At 43.8% G+C, this 13,310-nt stretch overlaps 1 protein-coding gene across 4 annotated transcripts in view; it reads left to right on the top strand.

The window, feature by feature from the left end:
- The window catches only part of INPP4B (inositol polyphosphate-4-phosphatase type II B), a 271,452-nt gene that overhangs the window by 202,525 nt on the left and 55,617 nt on the right, over positions 1-13,310 (top strand). For all 4 annotated transcript variants that reach the window (XM_053910927.2, XM_053910928.1, XM_053910926.1 and 1 more), the window contains 4 exons: positions 7,113-7,285; positions 8,443-8,566; positions 9,633-9,750; positions 12,776-12,916. In XM_053910927.2, coding sequence (XP_053766902.1) covers positions 7,113-7,285; positions 8,443-8,566; positions 9,633-9,750; positions 12,776-12,916 — 556 coding nt within the window. The remainder of the gene's footprint in view (positions 1-7,112; positions 7,286-8,442; positions 8,567-9,632; positions 9,751-12,775; positions 12,917-13,310) is intronic.

The following is a 13,310-nucleotide window of genomic DNA, read 5'->3' as shown; positions in this document are numbered from 1 at the left end:
GAAATAGGAGAGAAGGATGCGCAGAAGAAACAAATGCGGATGGGTAGGGAGACACTGTGTGACGTAAATTTCTTTATGATGGTCTCAGTTTTTTTAAGATAGTAGCTTGCATTTTGGGGGTTGCTTAATATATGCTAAAAACTTTTTAAAATATTACTTAATATTCACAGGTATTAATATTACTTAATATTCCGTATTACTTATACGGGCTCTGCCCGTAGTACTTAATTCTTTCAACACTCATAGGAGTGGTCATACACATGCATGGATGAGGGAGCAAGAGTTGAAGTCGCCCGTGCCCTGTCCTGCCTACACTGGTAGCAGAGTGTGGGGCCCGGACCGGGGGGTCTCTGAGTTGATCGCCCGCCATCCTGACCACTAGGCTGCACTGCTCTGTTCCTTCCAGGGAAAAGTATCTCTAATCTTTCTCCCTGCAGATAACTTGTTGCTATTACCTTTTGCCCCAAATGTTGCTTTTATGAGATACCTTCAGGAAAATCAATCCTGTAGATATCTCTTGAAGGTTTGCTATGGAGCTGTGCTTTATGCAGAAGCATTGCCGTGTATTCACAATTACACTTGAAGATTACTTAGCTTTTTCATAACTGTCCCCTTCACGTCCAGAGAACCTGGGATAGACGGAGAAAAGAGATTCCTTTGTCCCATCTGGGAACTTTGGGGCAGATGGTTACCTAGTGGAACAGAGAACTGGTACTGTGTCCAGCACTTGCACCTGTTTACATGAGGCTTGGGTGTATACATACAGTGAATATGTAGAGAAATATGTAGAAGTATTTCTCTTAAAAGACCGTGCACTATATTTCACTTGCCTTGAACTTCACTAGTTCACTTCAAGATAAAATACATCTCGTCCACCTTCCTCTGGATGCAAGCTTAAATCAACTCACTATCATATCAATACCTGTGGCTTCTCAATCTTGGTGGCTGGACAAAATTCAAATGACGAGAGCTTTCTGATGCAGACGTCTTAGTGATTTCAGGTTGCTCGGTGACCTATGACCTATGCAGCTTATTCTTAAATGCTCGGCATATATGTAGGCCAGAGTCCCGAGGTTAGTTTTTTCAAGGCTGAAAGGCAAAACAAGCCCAGTGTGTGTGAGCGGGTGACCCCTCCAGGTCCAGCATAAGCCCCGGTCCCAACCCTGTGCTGCACCGAACACAGAGCTTGTTTGATTAATGGATTTAGTTCCTGGAAACTGTCTTAGCAGAATTTACTTAAGGCTTTCAACTTTGTGCTACAAGATGAGGAGTTTAACCGGCATATCAGTTGATGCATTTCCTTTGCTATTTTTCTAAGAGCAAGACTGGAAAGTTTTACGACTCTGTGTTCACAGCCTGGCAGGGTTTAAACAAACAAGGCCTCCCTGACATGAGAAAAGGTGGCCTTTGTTCTTCCTGCAGCCGTTTGTCTTGAGTCAAACAGCACGCTCATTTTCAATACCTCTGGCAGGTGCCCCAACCAGTCACTTTGCTTGGGTCATAGTTCAGCAGACACGAAGATGAGTACATTTTAAGATATGCGGGTGCCCTTTAAGGGGCCCTGAGGGGGAGACAAGGAAAGAAGGGGCAGCATAACTCCCAGGGTTGCCATAAAGCTTTCCTCATGTGCCCTACACAAGACCTGTTAGTTTTAGGTTTGGTCTTGCATCTCAGCTTTTCACTCTCTGCTCACAGGTACTCTGCACCTTCCTCCTTCTCTCCCACCCCTACTTGCCCCTCCCCTTGCCCTGCTATGGCAACTGCCCGCTGCTCTTTCCATTGTTTATCTTCCCCTCATAGCTTCAGGCTCAACATCTACTTCCACGTTATTCAGGCTTTTCCAAGTCCTTGAGCCATCTCAGCCCTTCCAGTCCCTGTGCAGTCCCTCCCATCTGTTTGTGGCATTTGGCATCATCAAAGGAGACACACCTTCAGCCTCACCTTTGGGTGTTTACTTCCTGCAGCTGTGAGCTTCCTTGAACTCCCTTCCCGCCACCCCCTCCCCTTGCCTAGGACATTTTCAAGTGTTCAGTAAAGGACACAACCAGGGCAGGTTATGATCTTCTCACCAGAGATGTCCCCTCTGGTCTCTGAACTTCTCAGTCTTGTAAATGTGCTTTCTCACGGTCCCATCTTTTCCAGCACTATCTGCCTGACATTGTAGGTACTGCTTTATACCTCTTCCCTTCCCTTCTATATGTAACCTCCTTGAGGGCAGAAACCATGCGTTGTAGGTATTAGCATCACTCAGAGAAGCTCACGGCCAAGACATTCTATTTGACTAATAAATGAGGATGATTCTCATGGTGGCAGTGAAAAGGGGGGGAAAGGTGATATAAGGAAGATAGGTTAGGATTTGTTGATGAAAGATATAGGCAGGTTAATTTTTTAGTTCCTGGACCAAAGCCAGGAGATGGAGGATAAAGATGGGCAGGGGTAAGCCTCAGCAGGTGTTCCCCTTCCCTGTGTCTGCACCAGCCTGGTTTCTGTGCTCCGCAACCCCGGGATACGACCGGATATGTGAAGCCTCCTGTGAGCAGGTTCTATGCCAAAGTCAGCCGTGTTTATTATACTCACACAAAAGACTTTAGCTCTAAGGTATCTGGAGAGGAAGCCTTAACTGGCCCCTCCAGTTACGGTGTTCACGTTGTAAAGTCCTATCTGAAAGACAGGGCCTCCTCTCAGGGGGCACGGAGGCTGCCATGTCTGGGTTGATGGGTGACATAAGTCCTTCAAAGTCCATAAGGACTCTGTAGGCAGGGATATCTTCATTCCTCACTTTCACCCCTAACCATGAACCCACTGCCCTGGGTCTGTGGGATTTGGGCATCCTATGAAAGCCTGTTGGCTGGGGGTTTGGTGTCTGTTCTCACACCTTGGCAATTTTGTCACTCTCCTTAGAGGCCATTGGAATTGCCTGGCATGACAGCTCATCATCTTCTTAACTTAGGTGAATCCCCAAAGCTGGGCTCATTTCTCCTCTTATCTCTTTGCATAAAGTTTAATGGGCAGGCAATGTTTTAGCCTCTCTTTGTTTTTTATGTCTGAAAGGTTGTGATAATGAAAATAACAATGGCTACAAGCATGTGTGAAGGTAACTGTTTTAAAGGAGCAAAGAAGACCAAGCACCTGCAAAGAAAGAAAATGGCTGGGAAATGGGAAAGAGAGCTTTATGCCCTGCTATGGCTGGTTGGTATTTGGCCTTTTATGTTTCTCCTGAGGAACGTAAGTGCCATCAAGCTGAGAGGACATGGATGTGCTGGACAGGAAATAGATGGTGTGTGGAGGTGGGGTGGGGGGGCGCCCGGTAGGCGTTCTTTGAATCCCTCAGGAAGCATCACTTGAATGTTCTAGAAACCAGTAAACGGCTGGAAAACAGGTTCTGCTTGGACGGCTGCCAGCCCACCTCACAAAGCTCAGCTGTGCCACACACATTTCGAGTTCCTGAGGAAACACTCTGCTTGTTGGTCTCAGGGTTAAGGGGTTTCAGCAAGTTTTTATACAGACATTAAAATGTGCTTTCTGTATTTCCTTCTGTCACGGAAAAGAGCTCAGGGGATAGAATCAGAAACGTGGGCACTTTGGTGCCAACTGGACCGATTAGCTCCTGGAGAGGTGTTGGTGCCGTGACGATATTGTGGTGACCCCTTAGCTACCCGGCCTCACTGGATGGTATACCGTGTGTGTGTGTGTGTGTGTGTGTGTGTGTAAACTCTAAGCTGATTCTTGAAGACACTGAACTCAGGAGAGTGGAGGTGTGCATTTCAGGATTTCAGGATTTGTGCATTCCTGCTTTTACTAACTAGTGCAGAATGGATACCATCTTCATCCTATTAGGAAACAGCTTTATCATGCAGACCATGCAAACACCATGTCAGATTTGACATGTGGAGAAACATAAAGGGAAAAGGGAAGGGACAACAGTCTCAAGATTGTCCCAAAATGCAGCTTTTTCCTTTCCACAAAAATTTTTTTCAGCAGAAAAGTAAAGCTTTTTCCGCTCTTTTGTGAGAGTGATTTGGATGCTCGTCGGAGCAAAAAGGCCATTTACAAACTGCCTTCAGCCCTTCCGTGGCCTGCCAGGCCTCATCGTGTTTACTTCGGGGCCTGAGATCCGCACTGAGTGAACACCAACGGGAGCAAAGCCGGGGTCACTGCGACTTGCATTTGCCACCGCAGTTTCTCTTTACCTGCTGGGGGGAGCGAAGCGTTTTCAGCTCTCATACGCTTCTCTGTTAGAAGCTCACCACTATCTTTAAGGCATTCCACCTTGTTCAGTAACTTAGGATTTTATCATTCATAACTAATGCTTTATATTATCATTTTCCCTGAACTGTAGCCATGAAAAGTGTATATAGTTACAGAAGAATCCAGCAGACGCTGGATTGCTGTTAGTATCAGACAAGTGTCTCCCAATGCTCCTAGGGAGCATTGTTTTAGCATATCGGCATGTTTTCTTTATTCCAGGTTTTCACTTTTATTCTTGTAGGACTAGAAATTAGACTTTTCTTCCCGATTGCAATTTATGATTAAGAATCAACCAAGTATGAAAAGTGTGAGGATAGGTTTAGAAATGAACAAAGAACTTATTCTGATGGGAATAAAGAAATCTGTGACAATTCTCTCTTAAGACCTTAAAAAAAAGTCAGCCACTTGGACTCTAACAAGGGAAAAAAACGTAAGCCCAGGTCAGTTTTCCGTTTTCTAACTAGAAGGAGCACATCACACTCATGACCACGTGTCTGACCACTTGCCACAGGGTAGTAGGATGTGCGTTGTGGAAACAGCCAGCGTATCACTGCTGCCTGGGAACTGAGCACACGTATAAAGTTCAGTTTCTTGAATGCAGTGACCGTGGTCTTACTGCAGCCTGAGAAAGCAGCGCCACCTGCTGCTCGAGCTTGTTTATGTTTGACGATTTGTTAGTAGAAACTCATCTCTCGGGACCTCAGAGCACAAAATCGGTTTGTTGTCTGCTGTCTTTTAAGATGTGCATCTGGGTTAGTTAATTGAAATGTTTACTTTCTTTGTGTGTGCATGGTTTAGTCCATACATTCATACTGAGAACAATAATTAAATAAGAGAGTGGGAGAGAGAATGGGACATAAAAAAAACTATAAATATGAAAAGAACTATGAATATAGAGTATTCCTCCTTGGTCTCTATTGATATGTCTTTCGTTCGGGAAGTAAGTGATGCTCTCCACTCACCTTCTGACATGTCGTGATGGCTTTAGAACCAACAGGTAACCAGTGCTTGTTTAAATCGAACCATTGTTTATATTTCATCCTAGGCTGCCCAGAAGTTGAGTCCTTTATTAAATGATTACAGACTTAATAAGCCTTCATTGAATTCCCCTTTCTCTAGCATTTTGTATTCATAGCATAGCACTTAATCCTCCAGTACGGTAAATAGCTCCCAACGTCCCTGATGGGTCCTTCACCCCAATATCACCTAAGCATTGACAGAGAGTGTTGGCCAAAGCATGTCTTTTTGTTAAGTTAAGGTTGTGAATTACCCTTCCAACCATTTTGGTTTATTTTGTTTACTTTATGACACCGCAATGTAAATAAGTGGCAGTAGACATGGTATAATAGAGATATGATTCTCTGTATTGTTCCCTATAACTCTTCCAAGGTCTTAACTGGTTGTTGACCACTCATATTACTCATGATGAAGCTCACACTTTGGTGCTGGGAAATGCATATCATTTCAGATCCTGATCCATAATTAATTTTCATCCTGCACTCATTTCTTTATATCTATCTGTCATGCTATTAATTTACTTATATTTTCATGGGATGTCATACAGTCCAGAATTTGTAATATTTGACATTCGTCAGGGCTTTGATTTTTTAACACACTGAAAACCACATCTATGTCATAAGTCAAAGTCATACATTTAGCTCTGAAACACATTAGAAGCCCAGGCAAACCGAAAGTACACAGGGCTCCAATTCTGTATCCTGGTTTCAAGAGAAACCTCCTCAAATTTCAAATACTGTCAAAAATATGATTTCCTCATGCTTGTCTATATCTTAAAAGGCTTCTGTTATTTTTTTTGTAACTTTATTCATTCAGTTAAAGCTGATTGAATACCTGTTGTGTATTGGACACAAGCCAGGTGCTGGTGATTCAGTGACTAAAACATAAATCCATTGTCCTCAGTGAGCTCCCTGTCTTGCTGAGCAACAGTGTATACGTAGTTCTAGAACAGAGAGAGAAGGGAGCCATGGGCAGGAAAAGAAATGAACTCAACCCAAACTTTAGCCAATGGGTTATGTCACGTATGCTAGTTTGGGGGAAATCCTGGAAGAGGGAAATGCTGAACTGAGCCTGCCCAGGAGAGGCGTGTTGGTCAGGAAGGGATGCGCAGGAAAGGCGATCCAGGACTGGAGACAGGACCAGCAGAGGCGCTGAGGCGAAGGAGAGGCTCAGGTTTGGGGAAACATGTTCAGTTCACTGCGACTAACACTGCAAGTGACGGAGTTCTGACAGAGGAGACTGGACAGCAGCGGAGGTCAAATGACGGAGGCTCCTTTACGCACTTGGACTTTATTCTGAATACTTAGTATTTAAAGAGTGTTTTAAGAAAGGAAGCCAGAGAGTGCGTGATGGGATGAAATTCAAACTGATTTGAGCGCCTGTGGCTGGAGGGAGAAAGATGGGTCCGGGAGTGGGATAGCAAGGGATCCCAGGAGAGTGGGAAGTGCTGATGGCCAAGGGTGAGGGCAAGGTGACTATCTGACAGGAATTAGAGCAGTAGCACTAAATTAGCGCCCCAGTCAAGGTGAAGACCACAGAAGTCCAGAAACACTTGTGCTTCCCACACGGGAAGAGTTAGGTGGCACCGTCCACTAAGATAAAGGCAGTGCCAACAGGAAAGGGGCTCTAAGGTCCACCTGTGAAATGCCCCCACGTGGACAGGTCCACTCAGCTGCTTATAGATGTCTGGAGTTCAGAGGAGAGATTTCGATGGAAAATCTTCAATTCCAATCTTTGCGAGTCCTGAATGATAGGTATAACTTCACTGAAAGAATAATAAATAGGTTCTATCTTGCAAGATCTTCCTTCACCTATGCCACTGTTTTTACACCCCTTCCCCCTCCCAGAGGACTGGTATGAACAGCTGTACCCCCTCATCCTGACCCTGAAGGACTGCATGGAGGAAGTGGTGAACCGAGCCAAGCAGTCCCTGACCTTTGTGCTCCTTCAGGAACTGGCGTACAGCTTGCCCCAGTGTCTGATGCTGACCCTGCGGAGGGACATCGTCTTCAGCCAAGCAGTAGGTGCCTCTTGTGTCGTGGGCACAGTGCAGTGCTGGGTGCTCAGTGCTCTCCTTGGTCAGCACGGAGGTCTTCCCTGGGCAGTGTCATTTTTAAAGGGATCCTTTCCTACAGTGTTGGCACCCAGTTTTTCTTATTCATAACAAATATGAAACAGAAGTTACATGGAAACAGCTTGTAAGAGCTTACGATTATTTCTGCAAAGAGGTGACCAAGTCTCTGAAATGTACCTTGTACTTCACGGAGCAGAGAGGCTGTAAAGGAAAGGGTCACCCATGCTGTCAATGAATTATGCCCTGGGGTCTCCGCGCAGGGCCCAGCAGGAGGAAAGGGACAGCTGCCTTGCACTGCAGGGGGCCAGCCAAGACTGGCAAAGGGGCCTGTGTGCAACCGACTATTGATATATCTCCCTCATGCAGCCCGGGCTGGGCCTCATAGTGGTCTCTTCCTTTATGTATAAAATAAATTTGCCAGCAGGAAGGCCCGAACGGGAGGATGGCGGGACCATCTCCTCTGCCTCCACCCAGCCGGATCCCAGGGCTCCAAGGCCAGCCCCCATCACAGAGGCTGTGCGGGGCCTCCCTTCTCCCCTCCTGCCTCTGCTCATGATCGAGTTTTATAGACAGCCACAAGGAAGGAGAGAGGCAGAGGCCTCTTTTTCTAAACATTCCAGGCAAAGGGACATTTCAAGCTAACTGTCCCATCCCTCGCTATTTTATGGATGGTCCGGTGACAGGTGGAGCTGCATGCTGGGCATTAGGCTCTGACTCCTGCAGTTTTCTGCATAGAGTCTTTTCTGTGACTCCAAAATGAGCACCCTTGTCTCTATTATACGTGTGCAAAAAAGTATATTTAAAAATAATGACACTATTGGTAAGTGTTAAGTGAATTTTTGTGGTTTTCCTGCTGGGCATGGCAGAGACAGAGTCGGTAGACATGTCCTCCTGCCCCCAGAACCGTCCTCTCGTCTCTTTCCCAACGTGGCCCCGCCCCCCTGACCAAAGACTGTCGATTGGTTTCAGCACAGAATACAGAGTCTTGTTACACACACTGGAAACTTCTTAATTAAATCTCTGATGCCTCAGAAGTCTTTCATATTTTTAAATTAAAGTTTGCTGACCCCCATCAATTCTTCAATGAATTTTTCTTTTTCTAGCTTGCTGGGTTGGTGTGCGGTTTTATCATCAAATTACACACCAGCCTGCACGACCCCGGCTTCCTACAGCAGCTTCACACAGTGGGGCTGGTCGTGCAGTACGAAGGTCTGCTGAGTACTTACAGTGAGTATGGGCGGCTTCCGTGCACGGGGAGGCCGTGCTCCTCTTCACAGGGTGCTTGGTCCTTGGGGTCTTCTGTTAAACATAAAAGCGGGAAGTCCAACTTTATTGCATTGAGCATTACAGAAATAAATGTAACTTTTCGTTCTTTGTATTCACTTGGTAACTGGGCTTTAACCCCCCCTTATATGATGAAAATCGAATTGTAGATTATTTCACAGTAGAGACCTAAGCAGCTGTCTGGCCTTTTTAATCTGAAAGGCGCTTTGCCATCCTAGTTTCCATGGCTGGATTTTTAAAGTGCAGCCGTCTTGTGTCTAGAACTGTTCTGTTCAGCCCATAGCCTGGTGTGGCTGTTGTGCATCTGAAATGGACCTAGTCCAAATCATTGTGTACTAGACATGCACACCAGCTTTAAGACTGGTCAAAAAAGAGTTTCCTATTTGTAATTAGTTTCCACTGATTTATAAATGAAATGATATTTTAGATTATTGAGTCAAAGTAAAACATGTTATTAAAATTAATGTTTCCTTTTTATGTTAGTCTTTTCAAAATGGGACTAACAGAAAATTGAAAATTATGTCTGTGGCTCGCATTCAGTTTCTGCTGGAGAGTGCTGGTCTCGAATCGTACTTGATCATCTCCTCCTAGGTTTTACTTATCCACATATTTAGGTATAAAACTAGCCTGAGCCTCCTAGGTAGGGTGTTCAGTTCAGCCATTGCCATTACTTCTAGAAGTCAAATACCAGCCCCGTCAGTGGAAAGAGATCCCCTCAGCACTTTGTTTCATAAAACAGTCAAAATGTCTCTCCAGCTTCCCAGCAAACGTGTACCTTCTGCACCCCCCTCCCCTCCAAAGGGTCCCGGAACTGCTGGAGTCTGTTAGCAAGGCTCTTATCTCAGGGATGAAAACCTTCAGCCTCTGAGGAAGAGCACTGAGAATGGATTCACTGCATTCGCAATCTCGTTTCCTGAGATGCTGGAACAAACTCCAGCAGGGAGGTGGACTGCCAAGTGACATTTTCTCCGAATAGTGTGCTTGTAACCAGGCTCCCTTCCCTGTTTAGGTGATGAAATCGGAATGCTGGAGGACATGGCGGTGGGCATTTCCGACTTGAAGAAAGTCGCATTTAAAATAATCGAAGCCAAATCCAGTGACATCTTGCCGGTGATAACAGGAAGACGGTGAGTTGTGTCCATGTCCCGAAGACCGGGCCTTGTTAGATGTTGGCGTTAACTCCTGACGAAGGAGCCAAGGAGAACTAAGGGTTGCTTTGGACGTTTTTGCTATGTTCTGTTTCCTTTTTGCTGAGAAACAAGTGTAGATGATGTGACACAGGAAGATCTTGAAAAACGCCTAGAAGTCTCGTGACTGTGAATTGTACAGCAGTGAGGTGAGCATGGTGTTGCTTCCCCATGAAATATGAAGATTTCAAAATAACAGCTTGCATGAGAACGCTTTTCTTTTTATTACTAGCTAGTGTAAAGGTCTGGGTATTTTTACTTTTGCTTCTGAAATCATTTGGTTAATAGCATCATAATTCTTGAGATGACTTCATATTAAATTCTGTTAAAAGCAGCAACATTTTAGAAAAGATGTATTTCTACATCAGGGGCATTACCACCATTTTTCTTAATTATTTTTGATAATTCACTCCCAGACCGAGATTTCCGAGAATGGTTTTAAATAAATAGCTTCGCAGGTCAGCCCATGATGAGCAGAATATCAGAAATAATTAAGAAAAAATGATGGTGTGTAGTATGGACCTCCAAAAGAAGAATTATATCCTATGGTAAATCGGTTCAATCAGAAGTCCTCCAAATTTTAACCATTTCTGGTGTAGGCACTTTCCATGCTTCCTGATGATATTTAATATTTGAAAACATCCTCTGACCACAATGAATAAATATGAATGTACTAAAGAGAGAGCCTTACTCATGCTAGAGAGAGATGAAGGAGAGACCAAGTAAGTTCAAATTAATTGTTTTCTTGCCTACAGTAAGCATATGATAATTATTTTAAATTTTGTATGAAGAATGACTTGGATACAGGGTGGAATGAAAGATGGCTGCTTCTTATCCATAAAGAAAAACCACATTCTCATAAAACTAAATACCTCATCTGCCAACTAAGGCTTCATTTGCCATTCATTGGAAGAAAGAGGAGTAAAATTGCTCATTACGTGCACCTGGAAAATAGTGCCACTCTGAAAACTATAAAGATGCTTAACAAAAGTGAGAAACTGATACTTTTATCACAATTTTTGAGGGACATTTACTGGGCCATTGTCTATGGGTGGAGGACAGGACGCTGTTTCTGAGGGGACTCTTCAGGCTGTGTCTAAATTCAAAAGTAGCTTACAGGTGGGAGTGGGACCTCTGGAATTCTGGCCAAATGAGCAGCCCGGCAGCTCTGCTCTTCAGAAAGCAGCGTCACCACCGGACAGAACTGGGATTGTCTAAGACAGTCCTCTCAGGACTAAGAGAATGATGCGTGCACACATTTAGAAGCACTTATTCATGGAAAACTCAACGCGACTGGACAAGACGGTTGGGCCTTTTTGCCAAGGGCTGCCCCTGGCTCTGTCTGCACTGCATTAGTAGGCAAAGGCAGCCCAGGAAAACCAGCAGTTTTGCTTTCAGAGGAGGGGGGCCGACTGGATCTGGGCTGGAAAGCAGAAAAGAGCCTGCTCCTGAGAAGTTGTCAGAAACGGTGGTAATTTAGATCATTTCATTCATGAAAACATCAAAAAAGAATAATTACATCAGACTGAATTCAACAAAGCACTCTAGCCTCTGCACATGGCACATGCAAAACAGTGCTTAGAGAATCGAGTGAGTGGAAAGACAGCCGTGTTCACAAATTAGCATTCTCAGCATTGCCATTTGTGGCAACTCTCCACAAATTCATCTATTGATTCAATGTAATCACTATGTAAGCCTCACCTGTAGTTTTTGCAGAAATCGGCAAGCCAAATCTAAAATTTACCTGAAAATGCAAAGAACCCAGGATGCAGAAAACAATTTTATAAAAGGATAACAAAGTTGGAGGACTTACACTTCCTGATTTCAAACTTACTGTAAAACCACAGTAATCAAGGTCGTATAGTACTGGCATAAGCATATAATTTAGATCAATGGAACAGAATGTAGAGTCCAGAAATAAACTATTACCTTTCGGATCAGTTTCAACAAAGGTGCCAAAACAAATCACTTGGAGAATCTTTTCCAAAACTGGTGCTGTTGACAATTGGTACCTACATGCACAGGAGACATTAAAGCTTTCACAAAGAGATTCTTTAATTGTCCTGTGTAACACAGCACATGTATTACAATCCCAGCAGTCTAGATAGTCCTGGAAGCACATGGATTTTCCCAAATTCTGGGCCAAACCCTCTACATTCCTATGTTCAGCCCACACTGTCAAGTTTCAAAATACACAAGTAGCCATTCTTGTTGGCCATATTTGTGAATGTGAATCCTAATTTAAGTTTTCAACACTAAGCACTAGGAGTAGTTTTTAATGGGAATTTCCATTTCCTAAAAATGTACCTATTGTATGCTAATGTTGCAAAACGACAAGGAACCCCCAAAGGTTACCCTTAAATAATGAAACTATTACATTTTCATCAGGCCAACACAAAAAGGGAGGTCCATCAATAACAATAACAATTGGGCAATGGTTATAAAAATATTATAAATTATTTGACTTATTGGATTTACTATATTTAAAAATCCCTAAATTACTTTGTTATTCTTGTTTTTTATTGTTGTTCAATCACAGTTGTCTGTATTTTCTCTCCACCCCAGCCAAACCCACCTCCCTCCCCTGCTTAAATTACTTTGTTATTCTTGATACTGGTTGCGTTTTAAAAGTAACTAAGTCAACAAAACAAATATTGAGGCTTTTATGCACACGGTTCTGAGACACAAAAACGACCTGAAACATTCTTCCTTTCCTAAAGGAACTCAGACTAACGGGGAGAGAAATCAAAGATGTAAACAACCCTTTCTGCTAAGTAATTTAATAGCAAAGTGAACAAAATGATGATTGAGTGAATAGGGTAACAGAAAATAAGCAGATTGCGGCCCAAACCGTAAATCACTGCTGTGTTTCCATGGCTGACTTTTATTTGTTTCCAATAAATCTAACATGAAACCGAATGAAATAAGCGAAGCTTCTTCTCTCTCTGTCCCCCACTTTCTTCAGCGAACATTACGTGGTGGAGGTGAAGCTCCCAGCGAGAATGTTTGAGTCCCTACCTCTGCAGGTTAAAGAAGGGCAGTTACTCCATGTGCATCCCGTGCTTTTTAACGTTGGAATCAACGAGCAGCAAACTCTCGCTGAAAGGTAAGCTGTGGCTGTACGATTGGTCCTTCAAGCTTTCTTTGTATTTATTTACTTAATTTATTTTTTTTTCAATTCCAGTGTACACTCGGTGTTATTTTGTACCAGTTTCAGGTGTGTAGCATAGTGGTGAGACAATCGTATACTTTACAAAGTGTTTCCCTGGTGTCTCCAGTACCCACCTGGCCCTGCACGCAGTCATCACAACATCACGGCTCTATTCTTTAGGCTGTCCTGAGCATCCCCGTGACTGTTTTGTAACCACCGGTTTGGTGAATCTAAACAGGTGCCTAGATTTTGAACCCAAGTTAAAGGCAACATATGTTTCTTTCTAAACAAAAGAAGAAGGTGGTTCCAGTTTTTTGGGTGCATTACCTCCGTGTGAAGTGGGGTAGGA

Source organism: Desmodus rotundus, chromosome 9 (genome assembly GCF_022682495.2).
Source record: "Desmodus rotundus isolate HL8 chromosome 9, HLdesRot8A.1, whole genome shotgun sequence".
Classification (NCBI taxonomy): Eukaryota; Metazoa; Chordata; class Mammalia; order Chiroptera; family Phyllostomidae; genus Desmodus; species Desmodus rotundus.
This window is presented reverse-complemented; position numbering and strand designations above follow the sequence as displayed.